Consider the following 18,942-nt stretch of genomic DNA (forward strand, 5'->3'; position numbering starts at 1 on the left):
TTAAAGTCTGTGTTCTTTGTTGGAATTCTATTTGCAACCAGAATGGGTTTTAACATCTTCTTCAAAGTATGTTAGTGTGTTTTGTGGATATATAACAGCTGGACTTGAATTAAACAAAGCAATTTAGTCCCAGTGTGAGGTGTCTCGGTGAGTAAATTTCTGATGTTTCTTAGAGTGCTTCAACTTCGCATTTAGCTTCATGTGCACATCAGATTCAGTGAGAATAGGTAATAGTTTAAAAATAAGTGCTGTCACTGAATACATCTGGTGCAATCAGAGAGATTTCATTGTATTTCTAGACCAAGAGCTAATTAGCTGAAAACTGACTGTTCAATTTTTAGAGTACAGGCAAAACTATTTGATTGGGTTGTGGATTTTGTTCGTGTTGTGAGTTTGTCTTTCTAGTTTTTCCTCTTAAAGTGCTTCATGTTTTCTCTGTTGTGCAGACCTGCTCTGCATTATACACTAGGTGTAGTCCATGGGAGAAAGTGACAGGAAGGCTAACTTATTATTTTAAATTTAATTTCATGAGTTTATAGAACTTTTTTTCCAGTTTCAATTGAATCATGTTATGAATGCATCTCCAAAATATCTTCTAAAAACTGAATTATGTAAGGCATATAAAAGAAAGCTGGTAATTAGAGATTTAAAAGCTCATGTGTATGGAAAGATAATGAATGCCATGTAGATCTAAGTGGTTTTTTCTTGACTAGAGTAATTTAGTACATGAGCTCTTTTAAGGAAAAAACAAGTTTCTTATATTATTTCTCTTTTATAAACTGTGTAAAACTTTGTATTCCTACTAGATGTGAAATACAAAAAAGATCGAAAAAAGAAGAAGAGAGTGACTAATATTATCTCATTTGATGAAGAGGAAGATGAGCAAAACTTGGGAGATGGCACAAAGACTCTGATTACAGGAGAAAGTTCAGAAGAGAGTGTAGACAGATCTTCAGTTCTTGCATTATCCTCTTCTGAGAGCACTCTTGGTAAAAATCTGAATGGGAGTGAAAGTAACCATTCGTGGAAGAGCAATTCAGTATTCATGAATGGAGAGTATGAATACCAGAAACTGGATGTGAAGAGCATTGATGATGAAGATGCAGATGAGGATGAACTGTATGGAAAAACATTAGGAAATAAAGGCACAGAAGGTGAAACTGAAGCTTCTGGAAAGTAAGTATTGGTGCAGGAGATAGTGGTGTAAACTTTCCGTGCTTCCTCTCCACCTCTCCCTTTCCTTCATGGCTACTGGCAAATTGATGTGTTCAACTGAACTATAGATCTTCTCTTTTTGTTCCTATCCCTCCTCCCTCACCTTTTTTCCCCCCTTTTTTCTTTAATCAGTTTTTTCCCCCCTTTTTCCTGCTTAAACAATATGGGCCACTGCAGTGGTGGTATTTTTCTTCTAAGTTTCACTGAAATCCCAAATTTTGAGGTTTCAGACTTGTTGTTCTCCTTGAAGTTCTCAGTTGTTAAAATTGTTGCATGATACAGCCAGGCTATAATTCTGGCCAGCTTGGTATTTCTTTATTCTTAGTATGGTAACAGTTCTATTTTGGCTTCACAGTAAAAATGTGTATTTTAAACAGAGTAAACTTGTTACATCAGAGTAGATAGTTAAACAAGGCAGGACAAAACTGAGAGAGAAAGAATAATTTTAGATACTAATATGCCATCTTTCTTTCTGACACAGAAATTTGTTTAGAGAACAAGGCAAGCACTGCTTGTCTCATCTACTTTGGAATGTCTGATCTTTAATGAATTAATGTATGGCTGACCAAGAAATTGGCAGGCAGATTGAAATAAAGATTTTTCTTGCAGTGGTGTCTCTGAAAGAAATATAAGCATTATGAACGTTAATACTGACTGTATAAATAGATTGTTTTGTTTGTTTGTTTGTTCTAAATAGACCTCATGAAATAGTCACATGCAATTCTCAGATATGCAGTTGGACTCCTCTGCAGGTCCTGAATGATGACTCAGATGTTCTATTTCCTGTCAGTGCTGTTGGCTCTTACTCCCAGACAGGTGGGCATTTGAATTCACAGAATTCCTGCAACCTTTATTCTAACTCGGGCCAATGGTAAGAGATAACGGGATTGTAAAGACATAGGAGATACTGCACAACTGGGATAAAAAGTTCAATTAAAATTTATTCTAGTTCTGAGTCAGAGTTCTCCATTTGAGTAGTCATTTAGTTAAGGAGGATTTATCACTGTCAAAATAAAACAGAGTTTCATTGGGATTAAGCTGTGGTCTTGTATTTTATTAAAGTTTAGGAAAATTGTATAGAAAGTATCCATGTCTGTTTTGTAGATTCCACTAAGCTGCAAGAAGCTCCAAGTGTGTTTGAGAACTTGAATTCAAATTAATCTTGACGGATTGGAGAGCAGCTGGAAGCAGTTCAATAGAAGCTGTTATCTTGAAATACAGGATAAGGAATGATTGACTAGGAAATACTTGCTCAGAAAAGGATATGGGAATCATGGAATGGTTTGGGTTGGAAGGGATCTTCAGACATCATTTATTCTAGGACTGGCTTTCTGAGCTCTGAGCACCTGTTGCCAGCTCATGTCTAATTTTTCATGTGCTAGTATACTCAGTTTTCTGCAGGTTACAAGCTGATAGCGAATTAACAGAGCCGTACATAAATGAAAGTGTCATTTGTAAATGCAGGCTCCATTGGCTCTGTTGTGGCCTCAGCTGCAGTATTATATGCAGTGAGGGGTACTGCGCTTCAAGGATGATGTGAACCATTTGAAGCAAGCAATAAAAGTGGTCAAGGGAATGGAAAAGAAGACCTGGTGCTTTTACAGTATCTGTATTAGCACCAAAAACAAACAAAAAAATTCCACCAGCCCTCCCCTTCACACTGTTGATATTTTTCTGGCTGTTCATAAAACATTGCTTCCACAGAACTTTGTGTATACTCATTTCAGTGACCATTTAAAAACTTCTCAGTGGTATTCAAATAATATTTTCATTGTAGAATATTTAATATTTTTTTCATACTCATTATATGTCCAAGAGTTTAAATGGGTTGTTGATTGAAGGCCTGTGAAAAACTGTAATTCAGTTCTGTAAGTTCAGTGATAAAAATGTGAATCATAAAATAATGCTGCACTGCCCTCTGCTGTATTTTAAAATATGTACCTCATAAGAAATGCTAGTGGTTCAAAAAAAAAAAAAAAAGTACATTTTAAATTTTTTCTTGTGCTGCCACATTTTTCAGTTTACGAAGGAATGGATTTAGAAAACATTGAGTAGTTTGTGGAATTGTGGTCTCTTAAATGTAATACAGAAACTGTTGCGGAACATCCACAGGTTGAAATCTGGAATACAAGGAAATATTCCTGTTTATGGGGTGTGGTGTGTGGAATGGGAACTCACAGTTGCTGTCAGTAGATGTCATGAAGCATTAGGAACATGAGCTTGGGGTTTTTAATCTGAAATCAAAAATCAGGAGTGCAAGCCAAGGCTTGGTTCTGGAGGCAGATGACCAAAGAGGATGTCTGTATATATCTGTGTACATCTGTATGCATAACTGTCACAGGGACTTACTCTTACTAAGAAGGTACCAAAGCCCCTTGTTTCATGTTGCTTCAGCTCAGAACTGTTTTGAATGCAATGCTCAGCCTACTGAGCTGGTCAACAGGCCCAGTCAGATCCCTGCTGGGCACAGGACAGATATTTTCTGTCCTCCTTCTGTCCCTCTTTGTGGTGTCATGCAAGTCAGAGTGATACAACACTGGGCTGGTGAAAGGAGTCAGTCCATCAGTGCTAGGAGAAAACCCCACAGACCCTGCTGCCTGCTCTCCTGCTCTCACCTCTCTGAACAGGGAGGAGCTGATGGGGTGTAGGGGAGGCCTGCACTAAGTGCCCGTTGTTCAACCCAAGGCAGTCAGGGAGAGGGATACACATGGATCCAGGCACCCTCTCCTCAGCCACGCTGACAATTTGCTGAGATGGAAAGCTGCCTTTGACACTTGTTTGCTTGACTTTGGAAGTTGCACTTGTGCTGGATGAATGAGGTTGGAAGGAATGTGCATTAGCTTATTCTGAGGGCAGTCCAGCCCAGTAACTGGCAAGCTCATTAGTATCATGATATTTTTGTTCAAACATGCTTAAAAAGTTCCTCTAAAATACATAGTTTAACCCAATATTTTGGTTTATAGGTCTTAATACTGATAAATAACTTTTTTTTTTTTTTTTGAAATAGCATAATCTATAGTGTTGTATGTTAATATGTGTTTTCAGTATTAATCTGTTGCAGTGCTCCAGGGATGTGTCAGGGCATATCATATCTCCATGTAACTAGAAATGAGAAAGCCTCCATCAAAATGCAGTTGCTTGGAACAAAAATGGAGTATGTATTTTAGGAGCTGAGCTTCAGTAAACTCTACAGCTTCAAAAATAAATTTTCTCCTCCATAGACTTTCTGACATAACTCTATTCCCCATTAACTTATTTTCTAGAATTTCTGCTTTTAAAATTTGTGCTATTTAGGATTGTCTTATAGTAACTTTGTAGCCCTTATAGTGAGATGCAGAATACATCAATAAAATATGATTTTTGTTTGTTTCTGCCTGAGCTTCCTTAATGACAGGCTCAGTGATGTGGATGTTTTGCTGCCGACAGTTGTAGATCTGTGGACAGATGCGCATTATTCATGCTTTTTAAACAATATCTCATCTGTCTGATTCCTGATGGTTGGTACAGAGATGTAAGGAGAAGCCATGGTGCTCTCTTAGGAATACAGAAAGCACTGGTGTTTTTGCAAGGTTTCATGTGCTGGGGACTAACCACAGATTCTTCTCCTGCAAGTCACAACCAGATTCGTAGTGAGCATCAGGTGCCATGTGGTGTTTCAGCTCCAGGGGCTTGTGAAAGTGACTTCAGGAAGAAGTCTTCTCATAGCTTTGCAACTCTGTACATATAAAATATAATTTAGGAATTGTGCAATACTCTTTTCTTTTTTTATGATGGCTATGTTCCTAAGAGGCTTGACAATCCTGCTGGCATTTAGGGTGAATTTGCAGAAGCCAATTTTGGAGACAATTAGAAGTGTTTAAAAGCTATAGCAAGTTGAGTGTTTCTGTTTAAAAATGTAACTACCTTACCTCTGGATTTATGTTTTTATTTTATTTTTTTGAGGACTGTAACCCAAAGAAAGTTAATGCTTGTGCATTCTGCTTTAGATAACTTGGAGAATGGAGAGGGGCATGAACATGCTGTTCATCCGGTAGAACTGGTTCCAAGAAGATCTGATCTTCCTTACAGGTATGTGTCAAATACATTTTTCTTGAAAGAAAAAAGCTTCACCCTATAGCTGCCAACTTATTGTTACCTAATGCACTTAGTACTGGAAAACCAACTACTCATCAGGGTACTTCTGCATATGTTTGGAAAGACAAATGCAAAAAACCTACAATTCCTTTTTTGCAGTTTCAAGTACTGAACTTTTCCTAATTATGTGGAAGAAGTCACACAGAGATGTCAAATAAGAGATAGAGTTGGCCTCCTGGTTTTGAAAATAGGTTTTAAGTTGGTTTTTATGTTACTTTTTTACTATATTCTCCATGGCCTTTTAATTTGGAATTTTTGTGTGTCTTCTTAAATCAGACTCCCAGAAGATACGTTAAAGGATTGTTCAACATATTTTGATTAAATATGAGTGAATAGGATAACAATTGTAGTTTCTGGAATGCTTTTTTCTTAAGTTTTGAATTCAGGATTTTGTTTTCTTACATTGATTATCCTGTACTTTTGTGACTAGAGTGGAAGTCAGTCCTCCAGCTCAAGTGAATACTTTAAGCAGTATGTTGCCTTCAGCCACTGTGCCAGAATCCATGACAATTAGTAAGTACTTCCTTGATGTATCTAGATTGACGGAAAGAACTTTGAAGGTCCTGTAACTCTTTCTATTTTTGTTTCAATAAGAGCTGCTTAGAGAGTCATAGAGCACTTAATTTCTGATGTGCTGGTCATGTTAGTAATAACTGCTCCAAAATGATGTTTGTATTGGCAGGTTATGCTTCATTGCAGCCGAATATCGTTATATTAAATGTTGCTTCAGTAGTTAAATGAAAACTAATGATTTGATTAACATCTTTAAATTTCTACAAGCTCTGAAAGCACTGAGGGTTGGTTCTGATGTAGTCTTACTTCTTTTGCCTGTTTTCATTAATGCCTAGTCAGAAACAAGCAAACAAACCCCCCTCTTTCTGTGGTTTTGATATGAAAATCTGCTCCAAACATAAACACGGGCTTTAATACCTTTAGTTAATATTAAGGGGGAGGACAGTCATGTTTCAGTGGTATTAAGAGTAGAACTAGACAAGATAAAATAGTATTTTCTGCAGAGACAGATTAATAGAAGCACAGGCAGTTTGTTTATCACATATTTATCTTTTTTCTTTGCATAAACTTGTAGAACAAAGACTTAGTTCTTAAACTGTGTCTAAACATGTAAGCCAGTATGTGTTTATATTCCTCACTGTACAGAATGTTCTGTAACTGAACTGGCTTTGTTCCTAAAGCTCTTGGGTGTGTGTTTGTTTCTTCTTATAAATTTCAATATGTACAAGTTTTAAATTATGACATTTGGGAAGTTACAAGTGATGCAGCCAAGATTCTTTTCTGCAATTGATTCATGGAATAATCAAAATGAATGAAATCTTAAGATACTCTAATCTCATTTTCTAAAGTCATATTCAAGTGCTGTGTCAACCTGTGTTAAAGGAGATAAAACAAGCATTTTCACTGGGCAGTGTTTCAGGGTCTGGCACTGGTCTGCTGACTGAGCTTTGCAAAGCTGAAAAATTGTTTCTTGCAAAGTATTTCATGAAGTGGCAAACTAGTTTGAGACTTCTAAGTGCCATAATTGAAGTGTAGAATGGACTTACTGTTATTACCTTCAGTGATACTTTGGTCACTAGATATTCTCTGCTAATATTATTCCTACAATATCCTTTTGTTCTTATTTATTTCTCAGAGAATTGAACAGGGCAATTTTCTGGTGCCTCTGCACTCTGTTGATTCTGCTGTTTGTAGGGGTGTCAGGTACCAGCAGGGGCCGCAGTTGGTCTCCTTCCGTTGCTCAGTTATTTCCCAGTATAGGTAGGAAAGCTATAAAATAGAAAGAAAATCTGGAGATTTTAAATTCTCAATACTTAGCAATTTGTAAATTAAGTGAAAACACAGCATCAACAGAAGCATGCACACTATCATTAGTTTCCCAGGTCAGAGAAGGCTTTGGTGAAAGGAAGGGTGGGAAGCATGTCAAACCCATCTATAAAGCCAGTAGAACACCTAGTAAATAATCTAATCATAATTGTAATTAAAATTCAGCTGACTATAAATTTATAGAATTAGTCAATACTTTTGTAATAGCTGATCCTGGGTATGTTGAATAAAAATGTTTTTTTCAAGTTTGTTATTATTGGTTGTAGATCCTCTACAGGAGGAATTCAGTGCTATGACAAAGTCAGACACTGAAGCTCTTTCGCTCTATTGCAATTAGCAGAAGAATTATTAAATGCTGAGGCTTATAGCTTGGTTGCATAGCAACTGATTCTAACACATCAGGCAGGAAGAATGGAATGCAGTAGTGCAGTGAGAAAAGCTGGGAGGTCTCCAGTGACTGGATTTTTGTCTTTCCTACTTCTGAAGACAAAGCCTGAAATGAATTTTTTAAAATTATATTCTTTTCCTGCTTTCTTGCCAACCTATTAGTATAGTACTAAACTTTTATTACTTCTTTTGATATGCAGGCTAGAAAGGTATGAGAAGCTGTAATTTAAAATTTCTGCCATTTAAAATAATTTTCCTGAATTGTGTCCTATGCATTTGTAAGGTATAGGTTAACTTAGCAGCAGATACCTCTCAAAAAATACTAATACCACTCAAGAGAAATCCTAATCCACAGAGCTTTGCTGTTTCTGTTAGGCATAATTTAAGAACTTGCCCTGCTTTGCAGATTGTTTTGTCATAACGAAGTTTATAAAGAGTTAGATTGGTCAGAAGTTTTCTATTTATGCATCTACTCTACTATGTAATTTTCAGTTTTTAAAAAAGTTTTATTTATCTTATTGAACTTGAATCACAAACAACACTGTGTCAAGAGTTGCCATTGGAAGACTGTATTTTCAGCATTATTTTTCACCAGAACAAGCTGTCCCACCAGCACAAGTCTCCCCATTTTGTTTTTGCAGTAGGAAAAAAAGAAGTTCCAAAGCTTTCACTTTAAAAGGACGCTACTTGTGTTCTTCTTTACAAGGTTCTTTTATTATAGTACTATTTTTAGGAAATAATTGGTGATTTAGTTTTTTCACTATCATTTTCTTCAGTTTTTAAAATTGGGCTTAACCACAAAGGTTAGGAAAGGTTGGAACATTGTACATAATTCCATATTTTTTCATATATTCTTGAGAAATCCCCAAGCTTTTCACAATTACTGAAGAACTTTACTGAATAATCAAACCTCCATGTTATATTTTTATCCTGGTTGTGTAAGTGAATAAGGTGTATGTTTTTGTACTTTGTGTTTTCTCAATAGCTTCTGGCCTGTTCTGTAACCCAGTTGCCAGAGGTCACTGGCAGGTACTAAACTCTTGTGTCTTCTTTGAAAGCACAGCTGTGGAGGGAGGGTGTTTGTATTTCATCAGGGAGAGGAAAGCTGCAGTTCACTTTACAAGCTTGGTTTTCACCGGGACTCTTCCGTACAGTAGAAGGCCAACACAATTTGTTTCCTACTAAAATTTGCCTTGCGAATAGTGACATGACAGGATAATATTTACAAGATTTTTGAGCACTAAATTAAGCCTTAAAAGGCTGTGTTCATGTAGGCAGCTTAGGGAGCATCAAGCGCTTCATGTCTTTAAAGGTCAGACTTCTGATTTAAGATGTAACTAGTCTGCTGGAAGTTTTATTTGTCTCTGAAAATATCTGTGTAAATTTTCACTCATGAAAATAAAATAAAAAAAAGATTCCTGCAAACTGCTCCCAGCCCACCCTGATATTCTATCTGCAGGATTGCAGAGGAGGCTGCATGACCTTGTGTACTCTGAGGGATGATTTCACTTACAGCTCATTCTTCACAACAGGTGATTGCAAATCATACTTCTCCAATCTTTGGCTAAACAGCAGAAGAGTTGTGAAACTTACGACTTTTCTGGAGGTTGCTGGAAACTGGCAGGTGTTTCTTAAAGCATTATATATTTCATGCTCTGAGTTTGACCTTATGAAAGCTTTCTAGAAGCTAGATTTTGCATGAAGTATGGAATTTAATTAAAAAATGTTTCAGAGCAAATATTCAGTTCATGACTAATTAGGTGCCACAGGTTATTTTCAGCAGTAAAAAAAGATTTTTAATGTTTGAAAAAGTGAGGTTTAATATGAAAAAAATTAATTAGTACGTTCCTTGATTTTCATATTATCTTTTTTTTTTTTTTGCTGATGACGAAGGGTTTGGAATTATTGGTTTGTACATGGGAATTCTTTTTTCAAGAAGTTGTTGCAAAACTATCTATTAGGAAAAACTTCACAGGTTATCATCTTATCTGTGTCTTTATGGAACTCTGATTATCACTTCACTTTTAGATATGTTGGTGTTGAATGCTGATCCTTAATAACAGTAGTTTACTGCCTTTCATTAATAATACTTTACAGAACATAAATGTCATCAAGCACAAAACAGCTCAGAAGTAGGACATAAAGTCTAACATCAAACACTTCTCTGAAGTAGGAATACTTGGCCACGCTCCCACTGTTTTATTAAAAAAAAAAAAAATAGAAGGGAAGAAGAAAGATTGAGGTTGTATAGTCCAGAAGTCAGAAAATGCCAAATTTATGGTTGCTGCTACAACCCTGACTTTTTTTTTCTAATTTATTCCCTTTTCTAACCCTCACAATGTATGAGACATAAGTCTGCTGGAAAAATTAGGTTATGATCATACACTCATCTTGGAGGCAAGTGTAACAGACAGACAAAAGCTCATGAACTGGGGATATTCTGGCAGGTTTGAAGGGAACCTGCTGCAGTGTATGATACTGGATTTCCTTTGCATTCAGCTGACTGCTCTGACATGCTGCTGAAATTTTTCAGGAAACATAAGTGAAAGTAAGAAATTACAATTTTTGAAAGTTTTAAATATTATACCTGAATTAAATAGGATGGTTTCCTTTTGGTTCTACTCAGTTCCTTGCTTCAAAAGATCGTGAAATTAAGGTTTCTGATGTTTTTATTCTTGGTAAATTTTTACTCAATTATACTGTTTTACTCTTTGTGTTTACCATGGATAGAGAGGTTGAAGAAGCATTGTTGATAAACTGTGTAGTTCTCGTGTTTGTTTTGAGTAATTTATAGAAAATATGACTCCTTAACACTCATGACTTCAAGAAGAGCCAGCATAGCTATAGCCATGGAGCAGTCTTGCTGCTCAGGTAGGCATGGCCTGGACCAGCCTTCTTGGAATTCTGGTCTCTTACCCCAGACTGGTGGTTTGTGTTGATGCTTTCATCCACACCCGCAGTGGTATCTGTAATTGTGCTAAATTAGCAAGAAATATCGAGTATGAAATGTGTTTGCATTTGTGGTCTTAAATTAAGCATTGATTTTTGCCCTATATGTGATAATGAAATTTGCAGTTTCTGTTTTGTTGTGTGTCTATAGTATTGTCACTTCCATGGCTCTCAGAAAAAATGAGGCAAATGGAAATAAATAAGCAATTTAAAGTCTTCTATTTCAAGAGGCTTTTTTGCTTCTTCTTTTGTGCTAACCATGGTCTTTAGCAGAATCTTGCTTTTGTGCTTCTGCTTGTGTATGTGTGTGGGAGAGGGGAGTGAGAAAAGATGGGATTTCAGGTCTCTACTTGTGCAGAAGATTCTGGATGGAATAAGGAAAAGGAGATTAAGTTATTATGCAAGTTAAGGTTACAATTTGAATAGGCTAGTAAAATTGAAATAATGAAGACATTTTATAATAGCTTAGCTGTATAAATGTTAATAAATCAGTACACATTAAGACACTGGGTACACACACAGGCAATTACTGCAGAGTGGGCACCCCAGTGCAAGTGCAGAGCCAGGGCTACAGTAACGTGTCTGAGCAGCAACAGCTTTAATTTATTCAGAGTTAGAGACATAATAGCAACTACTTGTCGATCATGCACTATCATATTTTAATGGCACACTTAAAATATTTCAAATGCCATTGGCTTGATGCGTCCTTGAGGAGGATTCTGAATTCAACATTATAGTTCAAGATCTTTATTTTGTTATGGAAAGCTTACTGTTGATCCTTTTGCTTGTGTTGTTTATTTGTATGATGCTCTAACATTTACTGGATTATTCTGTTTTCCTCATCCATAGAGCAATTGTTTATTTCACAGGTAGGCTGATGGATTATCGTCCCTTGTGCTAGGATTTAATACTCAGAAATGTCACTATTTCACTTTCAGTTTTTCTACAAGATTTGGATTTGTTTTATGGTTTTTTTCCTTTTCTTTTTTTTTAAGGGTTACATGGAGAACCCATAAAAGAGGCTAAGTTACTGTAGAAAAGTAATTATTCTTTCTATGCTGAATTAATGAAGGGCAAACTCCCTCTAATGACCTACTAAAGTGTTTCTTGCTAATATCAGTTAGCTCTTAAGCTGTAATATGGGTATTATGGAATGGGCAGAAAAATGATCATTTACTTTCTTCATGGCCAAAGATGCAGGAATGTTTTGGAAAAAATCTGCCATGAAGAAATTTGGGTTGGCTGATTTCAAATGATACAAAAACTCTGCTGAACCCTGCAGTCCTGCAAGGGTGGGATTAATCTGCAGATTACCAAAGCCAGGCTGGAATTGTGATGTCTGCAGCACTGACTGATACATTTGGTTGACATAATAAAATCTTTTACATTTTATCCACTACTGGAGTTTGTCAGACTCCATCTGGCCCATAGGACAATGTTAAGTTTCTGTTAAATGAGCGAAAAATTCTGTAACTGAAGAAAATATTAAGAAAGGTATGGGTAAATCTGGGAACTGAATGTAAAGGGGGAAAAAAGTTGTCCAATGGCTTTGCTTGTTTGAAGAAATCAAGTAATACCAGCTCTAAAAACTGAAAACATACCAGTCAGTATTTTTTCAGTAAAAGCACACGAAATTTACTGACATCTGCATTGAATACTTGCAGAACAGAGTTGGCTGATTTATTTATATATAAACATTTCACTTAACTGTTGGGAAGGGTGGTTTAATATAATTGTGTCCCTGTAGCACTCATAAAGTTATTGGTTACAATACGTGAAATTGTTAATGAAATTGAGCTGACACTTTTCTGTATGGTATTTGACTGTTCTGGTATCATGTTAAACCTAACCTGAAGGAAATCTTTAAAAATTCTAAAATTCTGTCAGTTGGGTTTTTTAAATTTTTATTCTTGATTTAATGGCAGAAAGTATTTTTAAGGTATTTGTAAAAAATAGGATTTTCTAGGAAATGACAAGGTTCAGAAATCCCATCATCTTTAGAGTTGAGCTTGGGAAACAATGCCATGAAGAAGCAATGACATTATCTCTACTCCCATCTCCCTGTAGCAGTTACATTTCCTGTGTCAGGATTTATAGCCAGGGGAAGAAGCAATTTGGAGAAGCTGAACAAGTGACAGTGTGTCTCATTAATATGCATGTAGTGAAAAGGTGCATTCTGCCCTGCATCTGTGGTGAAAACAAAACAGCTGCAACCACAGGCACACTTATAAACATTTGTATTAAAGCCAGATGCAGACTAATTTGATTTGATCAATACTTATGATGCGGTGTAAAATAACACCGCTTTTGAAAGACTGCTCAAATTAGTGATGAGATTAACAGCATTTTTATGTGCTCTGCTGAATAGCAAATGGTGTTGGCATCATCTTAAGTGTGCTGCCTGTGTACATGACTTCTAGATCTGAAATGAGTGAAAATGCACACAGAAATGAATCCTTTTTGTTCTTTCTTCTTAGATGAACTTCGTCAAGCTATCGTGGCCATGATGAATAGAAAGGATGAACTGGAAGAGCAGAATAGGTAGTTTGCTTTTTTTAGTCAAGAGGGACAGTAATTTAAAAAAATATCTGTTCTCTAATACAAGCTGTCCTTTCTGTAAAGCTATAAATAATATTTATGTAACCTTTTTGATGTATATATTATTTTTCTGTGAAAGGTTAATGTAATAATTCACTATTTAAATGTTGATACTGAAGAATAGTGTTTTTAGGGCAACTTTTTGCTTTTAGTTTGAATCAGATAACGCTTTGTATCTTGTGAGCTTTTGCAGTTGTATTTTTTTCAAAACCAAACCTTATAGCCAAAATTCTGAAGCTCTCTTAAGATAGCTTTCCAAATGAGCAAAAGTTTCTCCTAATGCAAATATTCAGAAAGTTTCTGGTTTTCCCCTTCTGGTGAAGCAGTGATGTAGGACGGCTGACAATGTAATGCTGAAAGTGGCTTTCATTTCTGACTATCTTAATGTTCACTTGGGGAAAAATGATGATGTACATGTAGAAATGATCAGCTGCTTATATAAAATGCCATCAAACCTACTTTGTATTTATTTAGTTTATTGAAACACATAGTTAGATGAATGAAAATACAAATGTATTCAATGCTTTAGTAGGACTATTTTGGTAATTTGTATTTTCCTGTAGATATTTTGGGTTTTTTTATGCTGAGCCTACCAACTGATCCTATTTTCCTGCCTCCTATTCTTCCCACTCCCATAATTGTAAGTTACTGCCTCATTCAGCTTTGTGGGGTTTTTTGGCAGAAGGACCAGGATGCTATGGGTTTTACCATTATGCATCATGCTGACCTTTTCTATCTCATCAAGAGTTTTTACACAGAGGTCTGTGGCAGTGCTCTTGGCAGAGACAAGAGCCCTGCCTGTCTTGCTATAAATACATTGCTTATGGATTATTCCCAAGATGTATGGACTTGCACTGAAGTACTGAAAACAGCTTATGAGCTTTTTTAAAAAGCAAATTCTTTCTGCGTGATAGTACAGTAGATCCCATAATAGGCTGTGCTATGGGCTTGTTGACAAGATAGTAATACAAATTAATAGTAAGCATTTGCAACTGCTTTTTCCTTGTAGCTTTTCCTATCTTTGTATAATCAAATCAGGTGAATTTATTACATTGAATAATGAAATTTTAGGATGACATTAATGGTATCATTCAGGCAACATCCTCTGTGATTCCTAGAGTATACTCTAATTGCCACGTAGTGTATGCAGTGTTCTAGGAGAGATTCTTGCCTTCTTGCAGGTCCCTGCGAAATCTGCTGGATGCAGAGATGGAGCATTCTGCAGCACTGAGGCAGGAGATGGAGAACTGCAGAAGGAAGGTGGCAGAACAGGAGGAGCGACATGCCACAAAAGTCCAAGCTTTGGCACGGTAAGAAGTGCTGAAAAAGTCTCAAAAAGTAACTGCAAGGGAACAAGAGAATAACAGAGTCTGTATACAAGAGAAATCATTTTCAAAAAGCTAAGTTTGCAGAAGAACGTAAGTGATTTAGGACTAAAAATCCTATCGTAAGCAATAGCTGTTGCTAAACATTATCAGCAAGCAAGTACCAAGTTCTGAAGTGGTGCAGCTGTTTTTCCCATAGCTCTAGGAAGATCAGCTGGAACAGGTTTCTCAGGACCATTTCCAGTCAGGTTTTGGGGAGTGTTGTTGGCAGTGACTTGTTGGCAATGCTGTTCCTAGTGGGGTCCAGGCTGCTCATGGCTTTCTTTGCCATGGAGGGGGTGTTGCATGCTCGTGCTCAGCTGCTTGTCCCCCAGGGCTCCCAGATCCTCCTCCACGGAGCTGTTTTACAGCCCTCCAGCATTGTCTGGGTGTCCAGGCTACTTCTCCCCAAATGCAGGACTCTGCATTTATGCTTGTTGAACTTCACAGACATTTTCTGAGTCCAGTTCTCCAGCCTGTCTCAGTCCCCCTGGATGGCAGCACAACCACGCAGTGTCTCTCTGCTCCTCAGTTTGTGTTGTCTATGACCTTGCTGAGGGTGTGCTCTGGCGCAGCATCCAGGTCAGTAATGACGGTGTTAAACAGCATTGGCCCCAATATTGAGTTGCCTCCAGCTTGACTTTGTGCTACAGTGAAATTGAAAGAATTTTAACGCTCCCCTTGTCTAAACGTGATTCAGCTTAAGAAAGACTTTTGAAGGTAAATGCTGCTGTAACAGTGTGACTTTCTTCTCAAAATTCAAAACAAGCTCTGGAGTAACCATGATGTGTAAGATCTTTACTATACATGTATAGTAAACAACAAACAATCCAAGAGCTAAATAATCTGCTTTACCCAGAGAGAGGTGTTTGTTTTCTGCATGCACAGGCAGAGTGTTTGGTGTCAGTCACAAAGTACCACAGCTGAGATTCCTATAAGCTTTTTATTACCTATTTGAAATTGTAAATATAAAGCTTTCTTAAAAAAAAGGTATTTAGGATGCTACTAATTCTGCTTTTGATGACACATCAAACCAAACTACTTGCTTTGAGGGAGGGAGAGATATGAATAAGTGGGTTTGACATTCATGTGCTGTAAGGCAATAGAGACAATGCAAATACTTCAGCATTTAATATTCATGTTTCAGGTTATAGGAGTTGTATATTCATATTTCTTTGACTCACTTCCCCCACAATTTTAGAATTTGCAGTGACATATGGGTGAATCAGATATTTGTCATGCACGTAGCTCTTTAAAGAATAGATAAGAAGCTTGTATAACAAGACCTGAAGAGATGCTCACTTAGACTAACGAGGTATTTTTGAACAAGTCTGTGTAATTTCTCTTATTGCTATATGGGTGTGTTGTGTTGATTGCTCTTCTGAAAGTCAGTTTGCATTGTCATGTGATAAAAACAGTGTTGGGAGCTGCTTGGGCATGATAAATTCATGTGTCACGGGTTGCTTTGGACTTGGGAGGCATTTCTTTAATGATTCATTGGAACTCATTTTCTGACATCCTAACATAAGAAACTTTGTATGTAGTTTTTTTGGAATATAGGTTTTTCTTCTAAATTTTTTATTGGTTTACTTTGTATGCTGTAGGTGATGCTGCTGCAATAATGAGAATAGTAAATTTTTAAAATAAATAATATTTTAAATATTATGCTCAAGAAGTTGAGCAAGCTGAATGATCTAAAGAATTTGAAGCAACAAAAAGTTTGGAATTTCTTTGTGAGTGCTGCATAATGCACTAGGTGAGTATGAGGAAACTAAGTTTCAGATATTTTGAAGTAGTGAAATCTTACTGCTTCCCTTGAAAACAGTTGATCACATGACCAGAATAGAAAATTTTCCTCAGTTGTAATGTTCTGAATATTTTAAGGCAAGGGAAACCATTCAGTAACAATCTGACTGTTGTGATTTGATGAATGAATGTTTTTCAGATTATGAGAGCTGATAATTTATGTGTGTCCCCAAAGCTCTTTTGAAGAATTTGACATAAATAGCTTCCTGAAGGCTTTGAGAACACAAATTTCAGTGACACATCAGTCAGTGCTGAAATGATGGCTTCTGGAAATCTTCAGTTACTCAGCTGGTCTCCTGGACTCTCCCAAGAGTCTGTGGCCTCCCAGACAAAATGGTAGTTTACTGAGAGACATTTTCCCAAGTTTCCCAATTTCTCTTTGAAAAATGGAAAAAGTCTTAGGTCAGTTTAATTTCAAGTTGTGGTAATCTCATTGTTCCATGGGAAATATTTGAATAGTTCTTTCATAACAGTTGTTATATTGTTCCGAAAAGGAGCAGGCTCAGGCTCAGCCTATTTGCCAGTCTTCTGATAGAATACACTCAACAGTCTCTCTAATATAATGTTGTCAGCTGGTCGTTTTGTTTTGTTTTGATTTTGGTTTTTTTTGTTCTCATCAATGAACCTTTCTGAAATTGCATGGACGTATTGTGCCAGTGGCTTCTTCGCAATACTAAAGTTTTTTAATTGAGATTCTTTTTTTCTGTGTGGAATACTATTACATCCCTTTGGAGGGCAAAGAAATTTATTGAAGTTGACTGTGAAATTGAATAATCTCAGATTGCATATTCTCAGACTATGTTCAGCAATGTTGGAGGAAAGCATATTACAAAGGGCAGGCTTTGCAGCAAGAAAAGCAGATAGAATATGAAAATGCACTCTGTGGGGAAATTGGGGATGAGAATTTGGCTCTACTTCATCTTACACTTCTACATACGTCCTGTTTGCTGTAGATTCTGTAACCTAATCTGCCTCCTCTGTTTACTGTCTGTATTACTTACATCACATTGTGTTTTGATTTGGCATCTTCTGTTATTCTGTTTTACAACACTTCTTTCACAGCCATAGCCCTTCAGTGATGGGTGAAATGATGTGTGGTGCCTCTTGAAATGATTCCATCACTTCCCTTAAGCAGCTTCTTAGAGAGAAGAAAAAATACGTCTTGTTCCTGCTTGTGAAAACTAATTTGAATATTCCTATATTAAATGACTTTTTCTTCCTGCTTAGTTAGTTGGTGACATGTCACAAGTCATCAGTAGTTGCTATACATGAAAAAAATACTGGAAGTGGAAGTCAGCACATTTAGGGAGGGACAAAGGAGCTTCCTAGAGAGAGCAGGAGGAAGATTATTTGGTAGCAGGGCATCAGCGAGGGCAGGGAGAAGTAGCAGTAGCATGGAGAGGAGGAAGAGAAAGAACTCCTAAACAAGGTGATAACCTCCCAGCCTCCATCTCTGAGTGAGCCCCCAGACAGGGAAAAGGTTTCAGTGATGGCCCTGCTTCAGCTGCAAGCCCCAGCCCATGACAAGCAGTTAAGTTTATCACATTATTCCTCATTGCAGCTTTTTCTGGAGATTGGTTTTGTTGTATAATCTCATTATGTTGTATGCAGTTCAACTTCTACTTCAATGAGTAATAACAGTTCTCATTTTCTTTATTTAATTTAGGGTGTATTTGATGACGATTAACTGTGATCTTGCATCTCCTAATAGTAGAATCATTCAGGTTGGAAGGCATCTCTGGAAATCCTCTAGCTCAACCTCTGCTTTATATTCTACATATTGTTGCAGGACATTGTTTATTTTAATTCATTCTTAATGCCTACAGGTTTTTTTATTGTTTGGATATTTGTTACCTTTATAGTATTTCCTAAAAACCTAAACTTTTTTATCAAAACATAGACATCTGTTGGATTCTTGTAGCTTGTTGATTTGTTTTGTTTTATTTTGTTTTATTTCATTTTTCCCAGTGTTGAATTTAGGAATAAGACACTTTTCTGACATAAGCTTCACAGAAAGCACTTGCTAGAATCTGATATATGTGCCAGAAACTTAATTACATTATTCTTCAGGCCACTATACTTGAGATGCATGAGAAATTACTCTTTCAAATTCTTTTCTTACCATGCTCATTTTGCAGAAGCCCTAGAGAATTTTTTCAAGAAGCAGATATGTGGTGGAGTTTTGTTTGGGTTTGTTTCTTTCTTTTTTTCTATTAAGATATAAGAAAATAAATCCTATAATGCCTCTTAATCTGGAACAAAAACTGTATGCTCTATGTTCATTCACTGGACACAAAAAAAGGCAAGTATATGTTTCCTAAATGCAAGCTTGTTTTATGCTGCTAAAAGAAATTACCATTTTGACAGAAGTTTTGATTTTCTTTTAGACAAGGTTTCCTTAAATGCTAATTTTTAAATAATGAAATTATTATTATTATTATTATTATTAATGAAATTATTAAAGTGTCATTATTTTTGATTCAAAATTAGGCAGGGAATTGAAGGTATTTGACAACTTACATTTATTATATAATTGATCATTCCTACATACAAGCTATAAAGCTTAATCAACAGCATTCACTAGACCTGCGCTAGTTGAACAAAAGGAGTAACTTGTAGGAATACTTGATTGCCATCCTCTGTCATTGTC

The 18,942-nt window shown here is 36.4% G+C and overlaps 1 protein-coding gene across 1 annotated transcript in view; it reads left to right on the plus strand.

The window, feature by feature from the left end:
- The window catches only part of SNX29 (sorting nexin 29), a 101,617-nt gene that overhangs the window by 12,576 nt on the left and 70,099 nt on the right, over window positions 1-18,942 (plus strand). The window contains exons 8-13 of the mRNA XM_082291900.1: window positions 807-1,176; window positions 1,913-2,031; window positions 5,202-5,283; window positions 5,780-5,862; window positions 13,002-13,065; window positions 14,304-14,432. Of these exons, the coding sequence (XP_082148026.1) occupies window positions 807-1,176; window positions 1,913-2,031; window positions 5,202-5,283; window positions 5,780-5,862; window positions 13,002-13,065; window positions 14,304-14,432 (847 nt within the window). The remainder of the gene's footprint in view (window positions 1-806; window positions 1,177-1,912; window positions 2,032-5,201; window positions 5,284-5,779; window positions 5,863-13,001; window positions 13,066-14,303; window positions 14,433-18,942) is intronic.

This window comes from Coloeus monedula (genome assembly GCF_965178545.1).
Source record: "Coloeus monedula genome assembly, chromosome: 16".
NCBI lineage: Eukaryota > Metazoa > Chordata > Aves > Passeriformes > Corvidae > Coloeus > Coloeus monedula.